At 43.5% G+C, this 24,613-nt stretch overlaps 1 protein-coding gene across 1 annotated transcript in view; it reads left to right on the forward strand.

Moving 5' to 3' along the window:
• PTPRS (protein tyrosine phosphatase receptor type S) overlaps nt 1-24,613 on the forward strand; it is a 684,599-nt gene that overhangs the window by 258,179 nt on the left and 401,807 nt on the right. Inside the window, exons 4-5 of the mRNA XM_075352599.1 lie at nt 5,793-5,934; nt 20,128-20,316. Coding sequence (XP_075208714.1) covers nt 5,793-5,934; nt 20,128-20,316 — 331 coding nt within the window. The remainder of the gene's footprint in view (nt 1-5,792; nt 5,935-20,127; nt 20,317-24,613) is intronic.

The raw sequence follows: 24,613 nt of genomic DNA on the forward strand, positions 1-24,613 counted from the left end.
TTCAATATCCTGTTGGAGGACACTGGCCCTTTAAGAGAGGGTCAATGACCACGCGCGCGCCGTAATGCGCATGCGCGAGGCCCGGGTGCCAGAAGCCAGAGCAGGGAGCGGTGAACAGGAGGCAGGAGAGCCGGGCTGGAGCAGAGCTGCCCACGGGCGCCGGGAGCGGGGACCGGGCCGCCTGGGGACCGCAGGTGATGGGGCCTGGAGGCTGTGGAGCGGGGGACGCCTGGCAGAGGAGCCGGGGAGCGAGCCAGGGGAGCCGGGGAGCGAGGCAGGGGAGCCGGAGAGCGTGGCAGGGGACCCGGGGAGCGTGACATATGTGAACGTTACCAATTTCCTAACTACATTTATTTGTAATTGTGGTGTTGACATGAATTTCTAAACAGATGTCGGTAACAGCCAATCTTATCGACACAGGAATAGAAATCAAAACGATAGCTGTCCATGTGATGTGCAATAATGATAAATGACACAGGAAAAAGTATTGAACACATTAAGAAAGTGAGGTGCAAAAAGCCATGGAAAGTCATGACACCAGCTGAAATACATCAGTAATTAGAAAGCAATCCTGCGGTAGTGAAAAATAATATCAGCTGGTTCAGCTGATAGCCCACAAAGAGGTGTCTCATTACCAAGGTGTCACACAAAAAAACATCTTATGATGGATAAAACCAGTGAGCTGTCTCAAGACCTTCGCAAACTTATTGTTGCAAAACATACTAATGGCATTGGTTCTAAAAGAATTTCTAAGCTACTGAAGGTTCCAGTGAGCAGTTGGGGCCATAATCCAAAAGTGTAAAGAACATAATTTCACGTTGAATAGCTCACAACCAGGTGCTCACTGCAAGATTTCAGACAATGTGTGAAATAATAAGAAGAGTTGTCTAAGAGCCAAGAACAACCTGTGGAGAGCTCAGAAAGACCTGGAAGGTACAATGGTTTCAAAGAAAACAATATGTAATGCTCTCAACCTCCATGGCCTGTATGTTTGCTCACCACACAAGACTCCATTGTTGAATAAATAGCATGTTCAACCATGTTTAAAATTTGCTCAACAAAATTTAAACAAGCTTGTGAAATACTGGGACAATATAGTCTGATGAGATGAGACCACAATCAAACTCTTTGGATACCATAATACACACCATATTTGGAGGTCGAAAGGCATTGTATAGCAGCCCAGAAGCACCATACCAACAGTGAAGTTTGGTTTGAAGGTGGGAACATTATTCAATCTAGCTGTTTTTCAGCATACGCCACTGGAACACTTGAATGGACAAATGTGCCTACACAGTCTTGATAAAAATCTGCTGCCTTCTACCAAGATGATAAAGATGAAATAAGGATGGCCATTTCAGCAAGACAATGATCCAAAACACACAGCCAAGGAAACGTTCAGTTGGTTTCAGAGAAAGAAAATAAGGCTGCTATAATGGCCAAGCCAATCACCTGACCTAAATCCAATAGAAAATTTATGGAAGGAACTAAAGCTCAGAGTTCATAGAAGGAGTCCACAGAACTTTAATTATTTGAAGAGTGTTTGTGTGGAAGAATGGGCCAAAATCACACCTGAGCAACCCATGCGACTGGTTTCTCCATACAGGAGAAACTTAAAGCTGTCATCATCAACAAAGGATTGGGTATGAAGGTGTTAAATAAATTTGTCACATGGAGAATTTTACAAACTTCGCTGACTATCATGGCGGCATCAGAATCTATTCAGACTACTGACTCTGACACTCTGCCCGATAACTTCTCTAGTGTCTGTAGTCAACGCAGGCAGACTTGGGCATTGACCTACAGAGTAATAGTTCACAGGCAGGCTAACAAGAGTTAATCTCTGCTAGTCTGCTTGTTAGTCTCCTTTGATCACATGTTGTGATTACAATTACATCTGCTCCGCTTCTTTATATGCTGGCTAGATCCTTCCTTCTATGCCAAATATACTTTATCTTAGCTGGTTTGATGAAGTTTTGTGATACAGACTATCTGGTGATTGGGGTACTTGTTGCAGAGTGCGGTTGTGGAGTTTTTGCCTTTTGTTGCTACCTTCCTGCTCTTCTCCTGTGTCTCTCATTCTTTATTTCTGTGTGTTTACAATGTGTAAGAGTTTTGATTTCACTTGTCTGTCTTTATCTGTGTTTCCATCTCAATTCTGCACCTTCCTTTCCTGGTCGGAGGGGGGAATCAGATTAGTTCTGGTCAGGAGCATAGCCAGGCACGGGACTCGCGCATCTCCATCATCAGGAGTAACCCTGAGGTTAGGGGTAGCCTAGTGTCCCCTAGCGGGAGTAACAGCATAGGAGCCCTGTCCCTCATTATCTTACAGTCACATGTAGCAAAATTTCAGTAGATGTGTTCTATACGTTTTCCCTTTGTCATTTCTCTTTATTACACATCACTACATTTTTTGACACCTATAGTTTGATTTTGTTGCCTGTATGGATTTGATGGGTTATTACTTACATCTAGTAAGAAATTCATGTCAATAGCAACTTTAGAAATAAATTTACATAGAAAAACTGTAATGTGTTCAATACTTATTTGACCCGCTATATGCATTGCATACAAGTGCATCTCAATAAATTAGAATGGCATCGAAAAGTTATTTTAATAATTCAATATAAAAAGGAAATATATATTGATGATTATGGCTTACAGCCAATGAAAACTCTCAAGTCAATGTCTCAGAAAATTAGAATAATTGCCACAAAACACCTGCAAAGGCTTCCTAGACATTTTAAATGGTCCCTAAGTCTGGTTCAATAGGCTACACAATCATGAGGAAGACTGCTGACTTGACAGATGTCTAGAAGGCAGTCATTGACACTCCACAAGGAGGGTAAGGCACAAAAGGTTATTGCTAAAGAAGCTGGCTGTTCACAGAGTGCTGTATCCAAGCATATTCATGGAAAGTTGTGTGGAAGGAAAAAGTGTGGTAGAAATAGGTGCACAATTAACTGGGATAACCGCAGCCTTGATAGGATTGTTAAGAAAAGGCCATTCAAAGATTTGGGGAAGATTCACAAGGAGTGGATTGCTCCTGGAGTCAGTGCTTCAAGAGCCACCACACACAGATGTATCCAGAACATGGACAACTGTCGCATTCCTTGTGTCAAGCCACTCATGACCAATAGACAATGCCAGAAGCGTCTTTCCTGGGCCAAGGAGAAATAGAACTGGACTGTTGCTCAGTGGTCCAAGGTGTTGTTTTCAGGAAAAAGTAGATTTTGCGTTTCATTTGGAAATCAAGGTCCCGGAGTCTGGAGGACGAGTGGAGAGGCCATAATTCAAGCTGCTTGAGGTTCTAGTGTGATGGTTTGGGGGGCCATGTCATCTGCTGGTGTAGGTCCTCTGTGTTTTATCAAGACCAAAGTCAGCACAGCTGTCTTCCAGGAAATTTTAGAGCACTTCATGCTTCCCTCTGCTAACAAGCTGTTTGGAGATGGAAATTTCATTTCCCAGCAGGACTTGGCACCTGTCCACATTACCAAAAGTACCAATACCTGGTTTAATAACCACAGTATCACTGTGCTTGATTGGCCAGCAAACTCGCTTGACCTAAACCCCATAGAGAATCTATGGGGTATTGTCAAGAGGAAGATGAGAGACACCAGACCCAACAATGTAAACGAGCTGAAGGCTGCTATCAATGCAACCTGGGCTTCCATAACACCTCAGCAGTGCCACAGGCTTATCGCTTCCATGCCACGCCGCATTGATGCAGTAATTCATGCAAAAGGAGCCCCGACCAAGTATTGAGTGCATTTACTGTACAGATTTTTCAGCAGGCGCCAACATTTCTGAGCTTAAAATCATTTTTCAGTTAATCTTACATAATATTCTAATTTTCTGAGATAATGACTTTTGGGTTTTCATTGGCTGTAAGCCGTAATCATCAACATTAACAGAAATAAACATTTGAAATAGATCATTCTGTGTGTAATGACTGTATATAATATATACGAATAGATCACTCTTTGTGTAATGACTCTATATAATATATACGAATAGATCACTCTGTGTGTAATGACTATATAATATATAGGAATAGATCACTCTGTGTTTGTAATGACTCTTTATAATATATAGGAATAGATCACTTTTTCTATTGAATTATTGAAATAAATTAACTTTTTGATGACATTCTAATTTATTGAGAAGCACTTGTATAAATATATAAAAAAGTCAATTGTATAGTACACTAAGAAAAACTACTTTTCCCTAAAAAATGATTTTTAAATAAAATTAAACGTATGGATCACAGTGGCACAAAGAATATTGCTTATCCATTAAAGATGCAGTACTTGTGCAAAATATCAAAAGTGACCTAATAATATATACGTAATGAAGCAAGGAATACCGGGCACTGCTGATCCACTGTAGGCTGTAAGCTCGGTCCCAGTCAAAGAACACGATCCGGGTGCGTACCTCAAAGGAGAAAGATCATAACTTATCCAAGAAAGGTCGCACTCCACAAGGATCTGGATACAAAGTTCTTTTTAATCCATGTTCAGGTAGGGATACAGGTGGTGAGGGAGGTGGAGACACACAACGCCGGCGTTGTGTGTCTCCACCTCCCCCACCACCTGTATCCCTACCTGAACATGGGTTAAAAAGAACTTTGTATACAGATCCTTGTGTAGTGCGACCTTTCTTACCTTTCATGGATAACTAATAATATATACATTCTTGCTTTTTCCACATTCATATTACTGACTAATATTGCATAGTATTAAAAAAATGCATGCAAACAGAAAGCATGCAGAACACAGCAGAATTTTTTTTGTTGCACATTTCTGACGACAAATTTGTTCTAGAGATCTCTGTGACTCCTAATAATGTAAATAGGGTTTGCAGAAATGTAATTGCTTGCCTCAGAATTAAGACCTTTTCAGCCTCTTCTGCCCTTAAGGGCCTGTTACACGCTACGATATATCTAACGATATGTCTTCGGGGTCACGTCGTTAGTGACGCACATCCGGCATTGTTAGACGTATCGTAGCGTGTGACAGCTACGAGCGACTGTGAACGAGCAAAAATACTCATCTTATCGTTGCTCGTTGACACGTCGCTCATTTACAAAAAATCGATCGTCCTTCTGCGTGTCGGTTGTTCATCGTTCCCGAGGCACCACAAATCGTTCCGTGTGACACCCCGGGAACGATGAACTGCAGCTTCCCTGCGTCCCGCCGGCAATGCGGAAGGAAGGAGATGGGCGGGATGTTACGTCCCGCTCATCTCCGCCCCTCCGCTTCTATTGGTTGGCCACTGTGTGATGTCGCTGTGACACCGAACGTCCCTCCCCCTTCAGGAAGAGGATGTTCGCCGCCCACAGCGAGGTCGTGAGGGAGGTAAGTACGTGTAATGGAGGTTAACGACTTTGTGCGACACGGGCAACAAATTGCCCGTGTTGCACAAATGATGGGGGCGGGTGCGATCGCACGATAAATCACCGCGTGTAAAGCGGCCTTTAGGCTAGTGCTATGTTGTGAGATGTCAGACAACAGCAATTCCCAGAAAAGTCACACAGCAAAAACATCTGTGCAACTTGACTGTCACGTGCCTATTGTAGAGATACCATAGGAAGCTGTTCCAGCCAATGTTGCAATGCCGCTGCGATTTCAGTGTCGCTGACATATGTAGCCTTTACTTAAATCTGTTAATTGTGAACATTTCCTAAAAGAAATGCCTGTTGAACAATTGTCTGTTTTACTTGATTTCAATAAATATTTTTGTCTTCTGATAACAGCTTCAATCTGAAAGCATCTATTTTATTTCCTCCCCAGACAATAGAGTTTGATGAGGGAGCTGGTGCGGTTCTACGAATTCAGCCTCTGCGCACGCCACGGGATGAAAATGTGTATGAATGCGTTGCTCAGAACATTCTTGGTGAATCTACAGTCAGTGCCAAACTTACTGTCTTGAGAGGTACAAAAACAATACATGACTGATGCATTTGTGTTCTAGCTTTCTCAGTCCAGCATTAATACAAGAGAATGTGTAAATATTGATGTGGATCTCTTAGAACAAACCAAAGTGATGTAGGCGCTGTTCACATTTACAGTAGTTTCCTTTTTTGGATCTGTTTTGTTATCATAAAAAGGGAAGCTCATTCATTTGAATGGAAACAGAAGTGTAATAAAATGTCTTTCATTTGCTCTTTTCCAGCTTCTTTTTTCAATTGTAATGTAGAGGGTGTTTATTGTTATTTACTAAGGCCCCTTTCACATTGCGTTTTTACTTACGTTCAGAGGTCCCGTCGGGGCATCCGTCCAAATTGCCCCTCGCCCAACCCGCAAAACGTGTTTTGGAAGCATGCACCGACGGGGCCATTGACTATAATGGAGCAGACTGAGTCAGCATGTGCTCTGTCTTGCACCATTTTGCACATATACATTTTCTGCAGGCGGACACCCAAACGTAGTAGACTATGTTCGGGTGTCCGCCTGCAGAAAACATATATGTGCAAAAATGGTGCAAGACAGAGCACACGTTAACGGAGTCTGCTCCATTATAGCCAATGGCCCCGTCGGTGCATGCGTCCAAAACACGTTTTGAGGGTTGGGGGAGGGGCGATTCGGACGGATGCCCCGACGGGACCACTGAACGTAAGTAAAAACGCAATGTGGTAACATGGTTCTCTATTTGTATAGGTTTTTGAGGTACGCACAACGTTTTAATTGCTTTTTATTCCTTTTTTTGTCGGTGGAGCGGTGACCGAGAACCATCAGCTTGGTTGGGTTTTTTTCATGGAATTTATCTTATGGGTTAAATAATTTTTGTATTTTCGTTGATCAGGGTTTTATGGATGGGTCAATATTGAATATAGTTTTACTTTTAATGCTTTTATTTTTATATGGGGAAAAGGATGTGGGGGATTTAAATGTTATGTATTTTTATATATTGTTTCTTTTTAATTTTTAGTTTTATTTCTTAGTCGCTATAAAGAGTTGAATCTGCGATCCTTTGATTGCCAGTACTATATACTGCAATACTCTAGGGCTGCAGAATATAGCTAAACTCATGATCTTCTTTGGAGCCTGTAGTGGAGCTTAACAGTAGTGCACAACAGGGTGGCTGAGAGGGCCTTCCTCAGATCTTTGGCAGCCATGATAGCTTATTGGAACACTGCAAACATGGGGGGAGGGGACGATGAGTGCCCGAAAGGATGCCCAATATGGATCACGCCACTTTATATGGTTTAAACAGCAGCTATGGAATCTAGCTTCAATCATTGAAGGTGCAGGTGCAGCTATATAACACAGCTAGCACCCATTCTGTGTGGACCTGCCTCAGCTCCTGAGCCCGCTCCATACATCTGCACCTGCTACATGTCGTAAACATTGCTAAAAAAGGAAACAATGTGTTGTTACTTATCACCACGAGATTACACATCCCTAGCAGCTGTTATAGTTATGACAATAGAAAAGTGGGGTTACAGTAAGCAAAAAAAAAGTGGATTCAGGGATCTAATATCTGCCTCAAGGAGACACCTATAGCATTATGATCGGCTCTTGAGAGTCAGTGTGCCAACACATCATGCATCACACCTCATACTGCTGCACAAGCAGGGGAATAAAATGTGATCAAAAGGTCATAATTAGTTAAAAATTGTATACATGAAAATGTCATATTGTCCTCAAGAAAACAAGCCCACATTCAGCTGTCAGTAAAAAATGAAAAATGTTAGCTAATAGAATATGGTGCTATGTTAACAACTTTTTTGTCTATAAAGTTGTTGTTAGTGTGCAAAAGTAGCAAAACCGTCCCTGATTCGGCGGTGTCTGCCTATTTAGGCAGTTACTGGTTCCCAAAGGAAATGTTTCACATGCACCCATAGACTTGTATGGGTGCGAGTGAACCGAGACTCACTGACAATCACAGCATGCTGTTTTTTTCTCCTAAGTCAAATTAGGGCTGAGGAAAAACTCGCAGATATGAGCTACCTCATTGACTAACATTAGGCCGAGTGCAATGCGAGGATATAAAAAGGGGCCTGCTTATGTCACCAGTGTGATTTCAAAGAACCTCAGCCTAGGGACGATGGTTGCAGCTGGTGGATTACAGAACTGCTCCACTGCCCTACACTGAGCACACAAATTCATTTGGAGAACCCAGGTTGGGACAATCCAATCACCTGGCTGGTGTGTTGGTCAGTTCCTAAGCTTACTGCTATCTCCTGTCAGTGGAAGCCCGCCAAAAGCAGGGTGCTGCTGGCTGGGGTAGTGGCCATGAATGCTCTGAATGTTGTAATCCCTGGCAATTCTGCGGAAGGGTGACACTGGAAATTTACATGCTGTTGTTTGTTGATAACCCAATAAAGTTTTACCTGAGTGTGGTACCTTTACCGTGTGGTCTGAGAAGTGTTCTGCCCAGGGGGATGGTGTATGTGCGGTCAGTGGGATGAGCTGTGACCTGTGCAGTGTTTCTATAGACAGCCAGGCCAGTGGACGATAGCACCCCCTCATGTCTCCACAATATGCACGCCAGAAAACATTTCTCTTTACAATTCACCCTGTTGTTGGAAACTTGACAATGCAATTTAGGGAAGTGTTTATGTGGGCTATGTTTGCCTCCTTAACCCTATTTGTTATTGGTTGTGATTTTGAATGGAATGAAGCCTACATTTGAATTTAGGTACTGTGAGGCAGTGACAGGGGTAATATTTGAAGACCGCTATGTGTCCCCCAGAATGTGTCTGGAAACCCTCTGAGTTTGCTATAGCTATTACTGGGAGTATAGCACAAAGGGTAACAGGGAGACAGATCCCTCCTCCCAGTCCAGGTTTTGTAGCAATCCTCATGTCCGGCATTTTCATTTAAAATCATGCAGAGCACAGCAGGGTGTGTCTCAGTTGAGAGCCAGGCTTGGTGAAGCTAACACATGCCGTGTGAGCTGGGCTGGCTCTGTGTGGAGTGAACACAGGCCAAGAGTGTGAGCCTAGGAGAACCTTACACAGATCCCTGCGGTTAACGGGGTCCTAAGGTAACAAGACTTTTTGATGCAAAGAATTTGTCTATATGCACCGGCTGTGATCCGGAAGAGACTTTGACAGTGGGAAGTTGGATCTATTTATGCTGCAACAATAAATAGACTGTTGGTGTGAACACGCTGCTGCCTCACTGCCTCACGTTTTTGCCCAAGCAACGCTGCTACCTCACATTATGGTGGAGAATGCGGGCACTGCAGCCTGGTTGCTAAGGGCAATGGCCTAAGAGGTACTTACCCGGGAGAAGAAGAAAAAAAAAGGAATTGTTTTTTTTTTACTGACCGTTTGCGGTGGATCGGCGGGTCCACGAAGCTTACAGGCGTTGCAGCCTGGTTGCTAGGGGCAACAACCCAGTTTTCACATGTTTATGATCAAGCCTGCAAAGTTACAGTTTAACTCAGCAGCCACCATGGAGGATCTTGTAAAGCAGCTGGCCCAGGCTAATGCTCAGCAGCAACAAACCAATGTCCAGCTCCAGCGGGTGTTCATTCAGCAACAGGAGACAAACAGCTTGTTGGCTAAGCAGCTTTCTGCTCTGCGAGAAGCGCTCCCAGCGGTAACTCCAGGTCATCCAGTCCTTCCTGCGGCCCAGGACAGAGTAAGTGCAGCACTTACGAGGATGAGTGCAGAGGATGACCCAGAAGCCTTTCTCTCCGTGTTTGAGAGGACCGCTGAGCGAGAGAAATTGTCTATCGACCGTTGGACTGATGTCGTGGCCCCGTTCTTGGTAGGTGAACCCCAAAAAGCCTACCTGGATCTCAGCACGGAGGATGCCAAGGACTATGGCACACTGAAAGGTGAGATCCTTGCACGAATGGGGGTTAACACTTATCTCCGGGCCCAACGAGTGAATCAGTGGTCCTTTGAGGAGGGAAAACCTGCACGCTCACAGGCCCATGTCTTACTGGACCTTGTAAAAAAATGGCTGCAGCCGGAGACCTTGAACCCCGGACAGATGATTGAGCGGGTGGTGATTGAACGGTTTGTGCGGACTTTGCCAGCCCCCATTCAACGGTGGGTGGGACAGGAGGACTCCGGTACCCTAGACCAGCTAGTGAATTTGGTGGAACGCTACACAGCTACCCAGGAGTTGGTCCGGGACTCTGCTTCACGGCGGGCACTCCGTAGGGATACGCCCCCTTCACAGTTGGTAAAAGACTCCCGTCCCTCCTCGGGTGCTGCCCCGTCTTCAGCCCTGGCAGAGAGTAAACCCCAGACTAAGGTCAGTAGGAGTCCCGGTTCCCCAAAGTCAGACACCCGAAACAGGGACACCTCTGCTGTTATGTGCTGGCGGTGCCATCAGCTCGGGCATGTGATGGCACAGTGCCCACTCACATCAGAACCCATGGACTGCCGGTACGCTCGCCGGGTATCAATGTATGCCCATACTGTTTGTACCGTAAGCACTGTTACTATGGGGGTGGAGCCCCATCTCTGCAAAGTACGTGTTAATGGCTATACAGCAGAGGCTTTGTTGGACTCAGGAAGTGTAGTGACTCTTGTACATGCCTCCTTGGTCTCCGGGGAAAACCCTACGGGACATAAAGTAGGGGTACTTTGTATTCATGGAGACCTACGTGAATACCCTATGGAAAGGGTCACCATTGCAACCTCGTGTGGAGAGGTTCAACATGAAGTGGGGGTGATGAAAAGACTTCCATATGCTGTTATTTTGGGAGGAGACTTGCCCCTGTTCTGGACATTATGTGGGAGGCGACCTAGCCCTCCGAGGTGTATGATTGAACCAGGCCCTGAGCCGGACGATCCCGACTCAGGGATACCTGCCGTAGGGGTCTCCAGTATAGGGAAAGAGTGTAACCCTGCTTGGTTCCCCCTAGAGGTAATGGCAGGAGAGGTTGAGCCACCCGAGGCCATCCCGGAGTTGAACGTGTCTCCAGATAATTTCGGAACAGCACAGCTCCGGGACCCCACATTGGCTCCTGGACGTGGAAATGTACAGGTAATTGATGGGGTACCCCAGCGGCCTGGTGCCAGGCTGGAAACTCCCTACATGGCTCTAAAGCGAGAGTTGCTCTATCGGGTTGATACAATCCGGGGGGAAATAGTGGAACAGTTGGTGGTCCCTCAGCCGTACCGCCGTCAGACCTTGGAATTGGCTCATAACCACCTAATGAGTGGGCACCTAGGTGAAGAGAAAACGCGGGAACGCATGTTTCAGCGGTTTTACTGGCCAGGGGTCGGCGAAGAAATTAAGAGGTTCTGTGAGTCCTGCCCAGTTTGTCAGTTGACTGCACCAACGCACCGTTTCCGTAGTCCTCTGATACCTTTACCCATTATAGAGGTGCCTTTTGAGCGGATTGCTATGGATCTGATCGGACCCATTGTAAAATCAGCCCGTGGTCACCAGCACATCCTGGTAGTGATGGATTACGCGACACGTTATCCGGAGGCCATTCCACTACGTCACACCTCGGCGAGGCTTATTGCTCGGGAGTTGTTTGCTATGTTCTGTCGCGTGGGGTTACCCAAAGAAATCCTGACCGATCAGGGCACTCCCTTTATGTCTAAAATTACAAAGGAACTGTGCAAACTCCTCCAGATCAAGCAGCTACGCACGTCAGTGTACCATCCCCAGACTGATGGTCTAGTGGAACGTTTTAATAAAACTCTGAAGGCTATGTTGAAAAAGGTGGTCTCCAAAGAGGGGAAAGATTGGGACATGTTATTGCCCTATTTAATGTTCGCTATCCGCGAGGTCCCACAATCTTCCACCGGGCTCTCGCCATTTGAGTTACTGTATGGCAGACATCCGTGGGGACTGCTGGATATAGTTAAGGAAACTTGGGAACAGGAGCCCACCCCTCACAAAAGCACAGTGGAATACGTTATGGGTATGCAGGATCGTATCACGGCAATAATGCCCATTGTTAAAGAGCATTTGCTGGATACTCAGGCAGCCCAAAGTACTCAGTATAATAGAAAGGCCTCCATCAGGTCTTTTAAACCGGGAGATCGTGTCTTAGTCCTAATACCTACTGCAGAAAGTAAGTTCTTAGCCAAATGGCAAGGTCCCTATGAGATCCGGGAGAAAGTGGGGGAAGTAAACTATAAGGTGTATCAGCCAGGTAGAAGAAAACCAGAGCAAATCTACCATGTAAACCTGCTGAAGGCGTGGAAAGACAGGGAATGTATGGTGGCTGACGTAACGTTGGACCTAACCTTTTCAGGTGCCTTGACAACAACAAAGGAGGAGTCCCCTGATGATGAATTGGGAGTGAGGATAGGGGATTCTCTCTCAAAACAGCAGAGACGGGAGTCTCGGAGGTTAGTGCAGCGGAATACGGATGTGTTCTCAAGCCTACCAGGCCGAACAACCGTAATCCACTATGATATTGTCACCGAGCCTCAAGTAAGGGTACGCCTGAGGCCATACCGGGTACCAGAGGCTCGTAGGCAAGCCATTGCGGAGGAGGTAAAAAAGATGCTCCAACTAGGGGTTATTGAAAAATCCACGAGCGAATGGGCCAGTCCCATTGTGCTGATCCCGAAACCAGACGGTTCTTTAAGATTCTGTAATGACTTCCGAAAGTTAAATGAGGTTTCGAAATTTGATATGTATCCCATGCCCAGGGTCGACGAGCTGATAGAGAGACTGGGACGGGCCCAGTACTTCACGACTCTCGATCTCACTAAAGGTTACTGGCAGGTGCCGCTGACAGAGGCGGCAAAAGAAAAGACCGCTTTTGTCACGCCAGGGGGGCTCTATCACTATGTCGTCTTGCCATTTGGTTTACATGGGGCACCGGCCACGTTTCAGAGGTTAATGGACATAGTGTTAGAACCCCATCAACCATATGCCTCCGCATATTTGGATGACATCATCATCTATAGCAGTGACTGGAGCACCCACTTATCTCAGGTACAAGCGGTAGTGGATTCGCTCAGAGCTGCTGGTCTGACGGCGAATCCAAGCAAATGTGCTATGGGTCTCAAAGAAGCCCGTTACTTGGGGTATGTGATAGGCCAAGGGGTTATCAAGCCACAAGTAAACAAAATGGAAGCCATTCAAAACTGGCCTCGTCCCCTTACCACAAAACAGGTAAGAGCCTTTCTGGGTATAATGGGGTATTACCGACGATTCATACCCAATTTTGCGGGAAGGTCGGCGCCTTTGACCGATCTCTTAAAGGGGAAGAAGTCGGTTATGGTCCACTGGAATACACAAGCAGAGGAAGCCTTTCAGGCGCTAAAGGTTATCCTATGTGGTCAGCCTGTCCTTGTCAACCCTGACTTTCAAAAGGAGTTTATAGTACAGGCAAATGCCTCTGAGGTGGGTCGGGGTGCAGTTCTGTCCCAGGAGGTAGATGGGGAAGAGCACCCGATCACCTATTTGAGTAGAAAACTCACCCCGGCAGAGAAGAACTATAGCATAGTGGAGAAGGAGTGCCTGGTCATAAAGTGGGCTCTGGAATCCCTACGCTACTACCTGCTGGGGCGACACTTTCGCCTGGTGACAGACCACTCCCCTTTGGTCTGGATGAGGAATGCTAAGGAGAGAAATGCTAGAGTCACCAGGTGGTTTCTCTCCTTGCAGAACTTTCACTTTTCTGTGGAACACCGGGCTGGTAGGTTGCAGGGCAATGCGGATGCCCTGTCCAGAGGTCCCTGTATGTTGGCAAAAGTTCAACCCCGCCCGTTTGAACTGAGGGGGGGGATATGTGAGGCAGTGACAGGGGTAATATTTGAAGACCGCTATGTGTCCCCCAGAATGTGTCTGGAAACCCTCTGAGTTTGCTATAGCTATTACTGGGAGTATAGCACAAAGGGTAACAGGGAGACAGATCCCTCCTCCCAGTCCAGGTTTTGTAGCAATCCTCATGTCCGGCATTTTCATTTAAAATCATGCAGAGCACAGCAGGGTGTGTCTCAGTTGAGAGCCAGGCTTGGTGAAGCTAACACATGCCGTGTGAGCTGGGCTGGCTCTGTGTGGAGTGAACACAGGCCAAGAGTGTGAGCCTAGGAGAACCTTACACAGATCCCTGCGGTTAACGGGGCCCTAAGGTAACAAGACTTTTTGATGCAAAGAATTTGTCTATATGCACCGGCTGTGATCCGGAAGAGACTTTGACAGTGGGAAATTGGATCTATTTATGCTGCAACAATAAATAGACTGTTGGTGTGAACACGCTGCTGCCTCACTGCCTCACGTTTTTGCCCAAGCAACGCTGCTACCTCACAGTACCCACAAATCATCTGTTTCCCCAAGGATGCTCTCCCTCCAGTCACCACTACCCAAGATCTGCCAACAGAATAGTAGTTCTTCTATTTCTTCTTCCTTCAAGATCTTCTTTTTTTCATCTGTATCTGTGTTGCTTTCAGCATGTGGAGCGAAACTTCTTTCGCTTTGGTGTCGTTGGGTCAGCAGCCTCTCCTACTTTGTTATACGAACTAGTGTAGAACGGATTTAATTCCCCACACAATTGAACCCTTGGAATGGTGTCATCTTTTAACCAGAGTACATTATATAAACACAGGCAACTAATTATTTAGGCAGTCTTTTGTCAGAAGCTTCATCTGTGTTTTACTTCCTATCTGTAACTGCAATGCTATTCATCACCATGGTACAAGATGGTTTTTTTGGTGTTGAGTCAGAATTCAGGGGCATCTCCCATTTTGACATATACCAACCATTGTGGAGTGGTTTTTATTTACCACAAGATTGGACCTTGGAGGGGCCTTATCTCTGAGCAAATGTCTTTTAAACAACATTATTTGAACACGGGCAACACCACTGTTAATTTGTAACTTGGTCAACTTGTCATTTGGAGACAGTCCTTTTCCAGAAGCTTATTGGTATTTTGCTTCCTATCTTTAACTGCATTGCCTTTCATCACCATGGCTTTGGTGTTGTTGAGTTACTAGTCAGGGGCCTCTCCCATTTTGATATACCAACCAGTGTAGAGGAACTTTGATTCACCACAAGGTTGGCTTTTGGAGGGAACTCATTTCTGAAAAACTGTTGTCTTAATAAGATAAGAAAAGTCAATTTAATAAACGCAGGAAATATCAATGCTGATTTGTTACCAGTCAAGTCCAGTCTTATTCCAACTCTTTACTTGGGCACAGGCTTTAGACAGAAGCTTCATCTGTATCTTGCTTGAAAGGCAAACTCACATTTACCATGGACAGAAAACTAGGTCTTTGCTCTATGACATTAGCATGACTAAGAAGCAGATGGTATCCTGATACCTAAGGCATCAATTGCGGGGAGTGGCATCTCCTTCCATTTTCTCTGTACATGTCATTCAATCCATCATCCAATGGACCATACCTTTATAAGGTTGAAGAGGCAATTTCTTTAAACACATTAGGTTACCTTAAAATATGTGGATTTCTTACCTGTCCCTAGTGGCTCCTATGCTTTTTCCCACTCATGCAGACTTGACACATATTACAACTTCATTTAAAAAGCATATTTGGTTCAAGTGCATACAGACTTACTCTAAAATTGCATATATTCTTCTTATCCATAGAACACATGCAGATCACTAACCCATGTGCAATTAAGGTTTAACTACTGTTGCAAATATATGAACAGCTACACATGAACACACAGCAGACTGCAAATCTCGTTACCTGAGTTATGTCCATGTATAGGCAATCCTGCACTTACATCTAAAGTGTCTATGTGCCATATGTACAACTGGCCTGCCAAAACCAATGCTCCATGCGGCCTACATGGGTATACTGATAACACTGTGAAAGTCCACACACCCAGCTAGGACCGCGTCTTCCATATAGTGTGCTGAGGCATTAGGAATCAACACCTTGCCCATAACTACTGCGCCGCGACACTGTACACTTGGCAAAGTCAGCCAGATCTTGCCTTGCCAATGGAAGATCTGAGTTTTGCAGGGAAGGCACATGTAGAGTTGAAGACACACCGTTGCTTGGTCGAAGATGATGCTGAGCATAGGCTCTAACATGATGGCTGGTGGAAGAGCTGCAAAAGAAGATTCTACTCATCGTGCGTGTTAGAGAAGTGGAAGGGTGCAAAGATCGGTCTGGCCCTTGAGAAATTCCACCTATCAAGAGGTGTGCCACCCCTGATGCTAAGGAGTAATGTTGGGGGATGAGAACTGGATAACCTGATGTTCCATACCGGTTGAAGTTAACTTCAACTTTGCACACATCACAGCAGGTATTTTGGCCCACTCCATACAGATCTTCTCCAGATATTTCAAGTTTCAGGGCTGTCACTGTGCAACATTAGGTTTCAGCTTCCCCCAAATATTTTGTATTGGGTTCAGGTCTGGAGACTGGCTAGGCCACTCCCGGCCCTTGAAATGCTTCTTGCGGAGCCACTCTTCAATTGCCATGGCTGTGTGTTTCGTGTCATTTTCATGCTTAAAGTCCAAGCCACAACCCATCTTCAATGCGCTTACTGAGGGAAGGGGGTTTGTGGCCAAAATCTCACGATACATGACCCCATCCATACTCCCTTCAAAACGGTGCAGTCCTATGTCCCCTTTGTAGAAAAGCATCCTCAAAGTATGATGTTTCCATCCCCATGCTTCATGGTTTAGACAGTGTTCTTGAGGTTGTACTAATCATTCTTCCTGCAAGCACGGCAAGTGGTGATGATACCAAAAAGTTCTACTTTGGTCTCATCTGACCATGTGCCTCCTCTGGATCATCCAGGTGGTCATTGGTGAGCTTCAAATGGACCTGAATATGTGCTGGCATGAGCAGGGGACCTTTTGTGGCCTGCGGGAGTTTAATCTTTGAGACTGTGGTCTCATCTCTATTCACATCATTGACCAGATTCTCCCGTGTAGTTCTGGGCTGATTTCTGACCTTTCTCAGAATCATCCTTACCCACAAAGCAATATCTGGCATCTAACCCCAGACCGAGTAAGATCGTCAGTCATCTTGTGTTTCTTCCATTTTCTTATAATTGTGCCAACAGTTGTTGCCTTCTCACCAAGCTGCTTGCCTATTGTACTGTAACTCATCCCAGCTTGTGCAGGTCTACGATTTATCCATAATGTCCTTAAACAGCTCTTTGGACTTGGCCATGGTGGAGAATTTGGCATGTGATTGATTGTGTGGACAAGTGTCTTTTATACAGGTAGCGAGTACAAACAGGTCCAATTAATACAGGTAATGAGTGCAGAGTAGTAGAGCTTCTTAAAGAAAAATAATTCTTGCTGGTTGGTAGGTGATCAAATACTTTTTTCATGCAATAAAATGCAAATTAATTATTTAAAAATCATACAATGTGATTTTCTACATTTTTTGGAGGGATTCCATCTGTCACAGTTGAAGTGAACCCACAATAAAAATTATAGCCCTCGCTATTCTTTGTCGATGGGAAAACTTGCAAAATCAGCAGTGTATCAAATACTTATTTTCCCTACTGTAACTCTTTCCTCATGGGTTGAAATTGTTAATTTTGACCCAACTGTGCATGATGGGGTACATGAAACTGAGAGAAATGCTTTTTTGGCTATTTTATCTGTGTAAATGCATTTTCTCCATCACAATATTGTTGTGCAATGACAGTTTATTTCAATATGTCCAAAGTGGCCACATTTAAAACATGTAACAGAGCAATATTTCCTGGCAGTTTTTGTACTTTGCCATATGACCTGAGCCAGCATAGACATAACATCTAACACATGCCATGTTTGATTTAGGACCCCATCAGTAAATCATTCATTATGCCTGGATCTTTTAAACTGCTCCATTGCTAGGGTTTCATTTTAACAAGTGTACTTTTGCATTCCCTTATAACTTTAGAATGCATAATTTGCCTTTACATTTATGGATAAGATGAAAATTTGAAATATTTGACCCATCACTACTGATGGGCGATCCCGAACAGTAAAGATCGGGGTTCGTACCGATCACATAGTGATCATGTACACGATCCCGATCACAAGATTTCCTGGGAAGCTCGTGTTACAGATCGGGTGCAGGGACTGTAAAATAAAGAATATAGTTAATAATAAACATTGTAATTATACTTCCAGCACCACTGACTAAAAGGACCTTCAATGATGTCATACCCATGTGACCAGTCCGGTGTGAATGTTGTACAGACATCGGGTTACACTGGTCACATGGCTATGACTTCCTCGAAGGTCCTCACTGTCAGCCTGCTTCTCGCTCTGTACAGAACGATGTAGCAGAGCTGACGTGGCTCTCTCTGCTTCTCACTTTGTATAGACTGTGTCTGCAGAGTGATGAAGCTGACAATGCTTTTTTCGTTTTCTTTCTAATAAAAAAATATTTCTCTGTGTTGTGTTTTTTTTACTGTTTACCAGAAATTCATGGTGGCCATGTCTAATTTGGCGTAACACCATGAATTTGAGGCGTAGTACCATCTGAGAATATAAAGCTGGTATTAACCCCTTTATTACCCAGCATGCCACCACATTAAGGCCACTGGACGAGCCAGGTAAAGCACCTGGAAATGGCGCTAAGAAACAATGCACCATTTCCAGGGGCGGCTGCAGGCTGCCGAGAATCCCAGCCCCCAGCTGCCTGATGTTACCTGACTGGTGATAAAAATACGGTGGGAGCCCACGCATTTTTATATATATATATATATATATATATATATATATATATTATATATTATATTATATATATAGTACACAATATATAGTTGTATAAAAATAAATAATTAAAAAACATGACATAGTGCTCCGTAATATTTTTGATTCTCAGCGCAGATGAAGCAGACGGCTACGAGCTGCCACCCCCATCTAGCTGGCTTTAGCTTGGCTGGCAATCAAAATACAGAGAAGCCCATTATTTTTTTTTTAATTAAAAAAATAATTAAAACTAAAAATGCGTGGGCCACCCCCTTATTTTAAACGCCAGTCAGGTAAAACCAGCCAACAGCCGCTGCTGGAAGTGGCGCATTGTTTCTTAGCGCCATTTCCAGGTGCTTTACCTGGCTCGTCCAGTGGCCCTGATGGCGGTGGCTCACTGGGTAATAAAGGGGTCAATACCAGATTTGTATTCCCAGATGGTATTTAACCCGAAATTCATGGTGTCACTCTAAATTAGACATGGCCACCATAAATTTCTAATAAACAGTAAAACAAAACGCAACACATATAAAAATTTATTTTATTTAAAATAAAACAAAAAAAACATTTAGAGACTCCATCTTTATTATAAAAAACTCCTTAGTCCTACGTAGTTAACAGGGACAGCAATGTCAGCTTCATCACTCTGTACAGGAACAGTCTATACAAAGTGAGAAGCAGAGAGAGTATTGTCAGCTCTGCTACATCGCTCTGTATAGAGCGAGAAGCAGGCTGACAGTCAAGACTTTCGATGACATCATAGCCATGTGACCAGTCTAACCCAATGTCTGTACAACATTGACACCGGACTGGTCACATGGCTATGACGTAATTGAAGGTCCTTTTAGTTAGTGGTGCTTACCGGGCAGCACAGCAATGATCGGATGCGGAAGCAGAAGTGGACGGGAGACAGTCTGCAGGACCCGTCGCGGGACCTGTAAGTATAATGACAATGTTTATTATTAACTATATTCTTTATTTTACAGCCCCCGCCCCATCCCATAAGTGTAAAGCCCGAAATCGGTGATCAGACGCAAGATCGTGTTATCTCGATCCCGATCTCGATCTTTACTAAACGATTGGGCGAGGCTCCCGATCCCGACTATTGGGGGGGATCGCCCATCACTACCCATCACTTATTTCATTACTCTCCCCTTTCTGCCCTATACAGAGCAAAATTTGCTGGGGGCCTCGACTTCAACACAATGGGAAGGCTGGCACCATGTTTGAAAAATCATTGATGATATTTTGCATACTAGTCAAACAATGATTTTCTATCTCCAGCAGTTGTGATTCAAGCATGAAACTCTGCTTCTCTGTATCAATGTTACATTGACCATTCTCAATCAGTTGTGTGCGTAAGGCACAAACTCTTCAAGATGTCTTCAACTGCACACAGTTTAGACATCTGCAGCATGATTTTACTGGTTACAATTGAATGGTTTTTGAAAAGCAGGTTATGCTATTCCTTCCACGGTTATTCCAGCCCAGTTGTGTATAGATATATAAATGTTAACTTTGTGCTAACATCCACTGGTTTTATTAGTGTCTAATTCTCTTTCCACACAGAGGACCAACTGCCCCCTGGCTTTCCAAACATTGACATGGGTCCACAACTCAAGGTTGTAGAACGTACAAGAACAGCTACCATGTTGTGTGCAGCCAGTGGAAACCCAGATCCTGAAATAACCTGGTTCAAAGACTTTCTCCCAGTAGATCCAGTAGCTAGTAGTGGAAGAATTAAACAACTAAGATCGGGTAAGAGAAATAATAGTATTGGTAATGTACAATATGATGTTGGATTCATAACAGTGCACATCTATCTATCAATCAATCTATCTATCTATCTATCTATCTATCTATCTATCTATCCATTTATCTATCTATCCAAAGTCCATGACCTATAGAAAAAAAAATATAAGATCAATCACTGAGCCTGAAATTGGCTCTGAGGGAGTTCTGAGGAATAGACTACTTTATTAAGCACATCTACAAATCAAATGAGTCCCAAATATAAATAAATATAAATCAAACTTCACATAAATGCAATCCTGCAAAAATTCCCTCTTTATTACTAAAAGTAACACATTGATTTAAGTCATAAATTTCATTTATTTGGGAAAGACATAACACGACCATAAAATCAATTACAAAATCTGAGACCGATGTTAAGCAATGCCGTGATCATAAATGATATGGAATGTAAATATCACATTAACCACTAGGTGGCAAAAGAAGATAGAAAGTTACATAGAAATGGCCAAAATGTAATGATAGTAACAAGCATATGGTATGAAACAAATAGGCCAAACTATAGTGGCATACAAACTTAATGAGTATATATCAACTATCCATTGTGGTATTAATAGTAAGTACACCAGGTTGTTTCAGTTCATTCAAATAAAACAAAAACTATGTAATAGAAAAATATGGTTATTTCTTTGATGTCAACAATTGCATATTTTTACATTGCACTCCAGTTATGCCTAATGCTTAATTTAGGGACAACAAAATGCACATTTATAGTACAGTGATTTCTCAGGTTATATCTTACAGTGGTTCATCCCATAGTCCTGGCTTATTCAATATTGCCATAGAAAGAGCGGATTTACATGAGTGCAATTAACTGCATTTCACTGGTGAAAAATCTGTAATCAGCACATCAAATTGGAGACAAGTAGAGACAATCAGTGGGTGCTAAAATACTGAAATCATAGCTCCTCTCTGCAGAGCAATATTTACTATAATACTCTTCTCCTGTGATATATATGTACCATACTCTATCTGTATTATGTGTACTGCTGTCCATGTGTACTACATGTATTGTACTGCTGTCCACCTGTGCTACATGTGCGAACTACTCCCGTCCCTACCAATACTACATTTATTGTACTGCTCTCTACCTGTGCTACATGTGCCAAACTACTCCCTACCTGCACTATATTTACTAGAGTACATGTACTGCTGTATATATTTACTAGAGTACATGTACTGCTCTCTATCTGTGCTACATCATGTGCCGAACTACTCCCTACCTGTACAACATTTATTGTACTGCTCTCTATCTGTGCTACATGTGCCGAACTACTCCCTACCTGTACTACATGTACTGTTTTGCTCTCTACCTGTCCTGAACTACTCTCTACCTGTATTACCTTTACTGTACTGCTCTCTACCTGTGCTGCATGTGCCGTATTACTCTCTACCTATACTACATGCACTGTACATGTACTGAACTACGTCCTACCTGTACTACATTTACTGTGCTCTCTAACTGTGCTACATGTGCTGAACTACTCCCTACCTGTGCTACATATGCCATATTACTCCCTATATGTATTATATGTTTTGTATTACATGTACTGTATTGCTCTCTACATGTACTACATGGGTTGTGTTGTCCTGTACCTGAGCTAGCACGGTGGCAAAGTGGTTAGCACTGCAGTCTTGCAGAGCAGGAGTTCTGAGTTCAAATCCCATCAAGGTAACATCTGCAAGGAGTTTGTATGTTCTCCCCGTGTTTGTGTGTTTCCTCCCACACTCCAGAGACATATTGATAGGGAATTTAGATTGTGAGCCCCAATGGGGACAGTGATGATTATATCTATAAAGCGCTATGGAATTAATAGCACTATAAAAAGTGAGTAAAATAACTAAATATGTATGTTACTGCTCTCTACCTATACTGTATTGCTATTTACCTGTTATACACATATTGTACTGTTCTCTACCTGAACTACATGTCCTACTACTCTCTTCTCTACTTGTAACACATGTATCTGTACTTCATGTCCATACTGGTGTAAACTGAAAGCAGTACAGAATATATACAGTACATGTGTTGTACTATTCTCTAATAATTGTATATGTACTGTACAGATCTCTACTAGTGATGGGCGAACCCGAACTGTAACGTTTGGGGTCCATACCAGATACCTAGTGTCCGTACACGGACTTCTCAGGGAAGACCATGTTACAGTTCATATTTGGCCACCCAAATAAAAATAAAATAAAAGTTAAAAGAAAGCAAAATGGGGATTAGAGCAGGACAATTATACTTACCAAGTCTCCACGCAGCTGTCACACTGCTTCCTGGTCCACTCATTAACTCTCATGCATATTCATTGGTTCCCTCGCCCACCTTCTGTGATAGTGTCAGAGATTGGTTCCAGTCAGAATGCCAGCATCTGTGATTGGTTGTGGAGTGTAAAAATAAATAAATAATTAGAAAAAAAATGGTGTAGGGTTCCCTGTATTTTGATGCCCAGTGCAGATTGGCTGCACCCTCCAGCTGTGTGCGTTCTCTTGGCTGTGTATCAAAATATGACGGACCCCATGCAGCTTTTTAAAAAATTTAAATAACGAATTAAAAAAAAAAAAAAACGGCATGCAGTCCTCCCCTAATTTTGATATTCCCCCCAAAAATTTTGATATTCAGCCAAGATAAAGCAGACAGCTGGAGGCTAGTATTTTCAGGCTGGGAGGCCAATGGTTATTGGGCCCTCTGCAGCCTAAAAATAGCAGCCCACAGCCACCCCAGAACTGTCGCATCCAGTAAATGCGCCAATTCCGGCGCTTTACCCGGCTCATTCACATTGCCCTGGTGCAATCGGGGTAATATAAGGGGTTAATGACAGTTGTAATTTGTCACAGAAATTTTTAGTATTGGTGAGGGGTTTATGGGGCACCCCATTACTAATCGTGTAAGTAAAAATAAACACAAAACATAGAAAAATATTTTATTTACAAAAAAAAAAAAAAGACACCCTCTCTCTAGTTTATTAACCCCCAAAACACCCCTGCAGGTCCGATGTAATCAACACAATTTCCCATGATGATCCTGGGTCTACTACATCTGAGGTCTCAGTACGCGGTCATATTAGAAAACGTGATCGAACACTGTGGCTTCAGGGAGACACTGACAGAGCCGCAGCTGTGACACCACTAAGTTTGCCTGTGGTCACAGCTAGCGATTACCACAGTACCCCAGCTGAGACCTCAGGTGAACTGGCTTGAAGTGAACTCATTGAATTCAGTGACTTCACCTCAGGTGAAGTCATTGAAATCAATGCCAGATTATCACATTAGGCGACGTGTGCACATTGAGTTTTTTGTTGCAGACATTTCTGCACCAAATCTGCATCTGCTGACAGAAAAACGCGCAGAAACTGCATCAAAAATGTATGCGGTTTCGGTGCGGTTTTCCAAGTTTAATTAGTGAATTCAATAAGTTCACCTCAGATCACAACTGGGGTACCATGGGAACCTTCAGCTGTGACCTCAGATGAACTATCTGATGTCACCGCTCACAGCTGCAGCTCTGTTAGTGTGTTCGGTAGTTTGTGGTTTTATTTTCTAATGTGACCACGCACTGACACCTCAGGATGTAGCAGAGTTGGGATCCTTCTGGGTCCTCGTGTTGATTACGTTGGACCTGCAGGAATGTTTTGTGGGTTAATAAATGGAAGAAACAGAGTGTGTTTTGTTTTTTTTTTAAATAAAAGGATTTTTCTCTGCGTTTTGTCTTTATTTCTTTTTACTTACATGATTAATAATTATGGGGGGTTCTCATAGACCCATGCCCATTACTAACCTAATCACAGCTGTCAGTAACCCCTTATATTATCCTGATTGCCACCCACCAGGACAATCGGGATGAGCCAGGTAAAGCACCGGAATGCGTTTAATGGATGCGACAATTCTGGGGTGGCTTCGGGCTGAGAATAAAGAAGTCACCAAAAATCTAAATATATCTAGTGTGTCAGTTAGTAAATGGTTACTGTAAAAGACACTCTAAAATTGACAACTTTTATTAAGATACATTAAAATATCACATATAATGATCCAGTGCACAACAAAACAGACAAAATACATAAAACATTGTGAAGCCTAAGCAACATCTATATAGTATTTTCATATTTTAACACACATTGATGTATATTCGTAGTCATAAAGTCAGAATGTCAGAATACCATCCCTACAAAAGTCCATCCCTTAGCATTATAATGGAAAGGACAGGTGTGGGTCACAACTTATAAAAAAGAAACTGATCAGT

This window comes from Anomaloglossus baeobatrachus, chromosome 1 (genome assembly GCF_048569485.1).
Source record: "Anomaloglossus baeobatrachus isolate aAnoBae1 chromosome 1, aAnoBae1.hap1, whole genome shotgun sequence".
NCBI classification, from domain to species: domain Eukaryota; kingdom Metazoa; phylum Chordata; class Amphibia; order Anura; family Aromobatidae; genus Anomaloglossus; species Anomaloglossus baeobatrachus.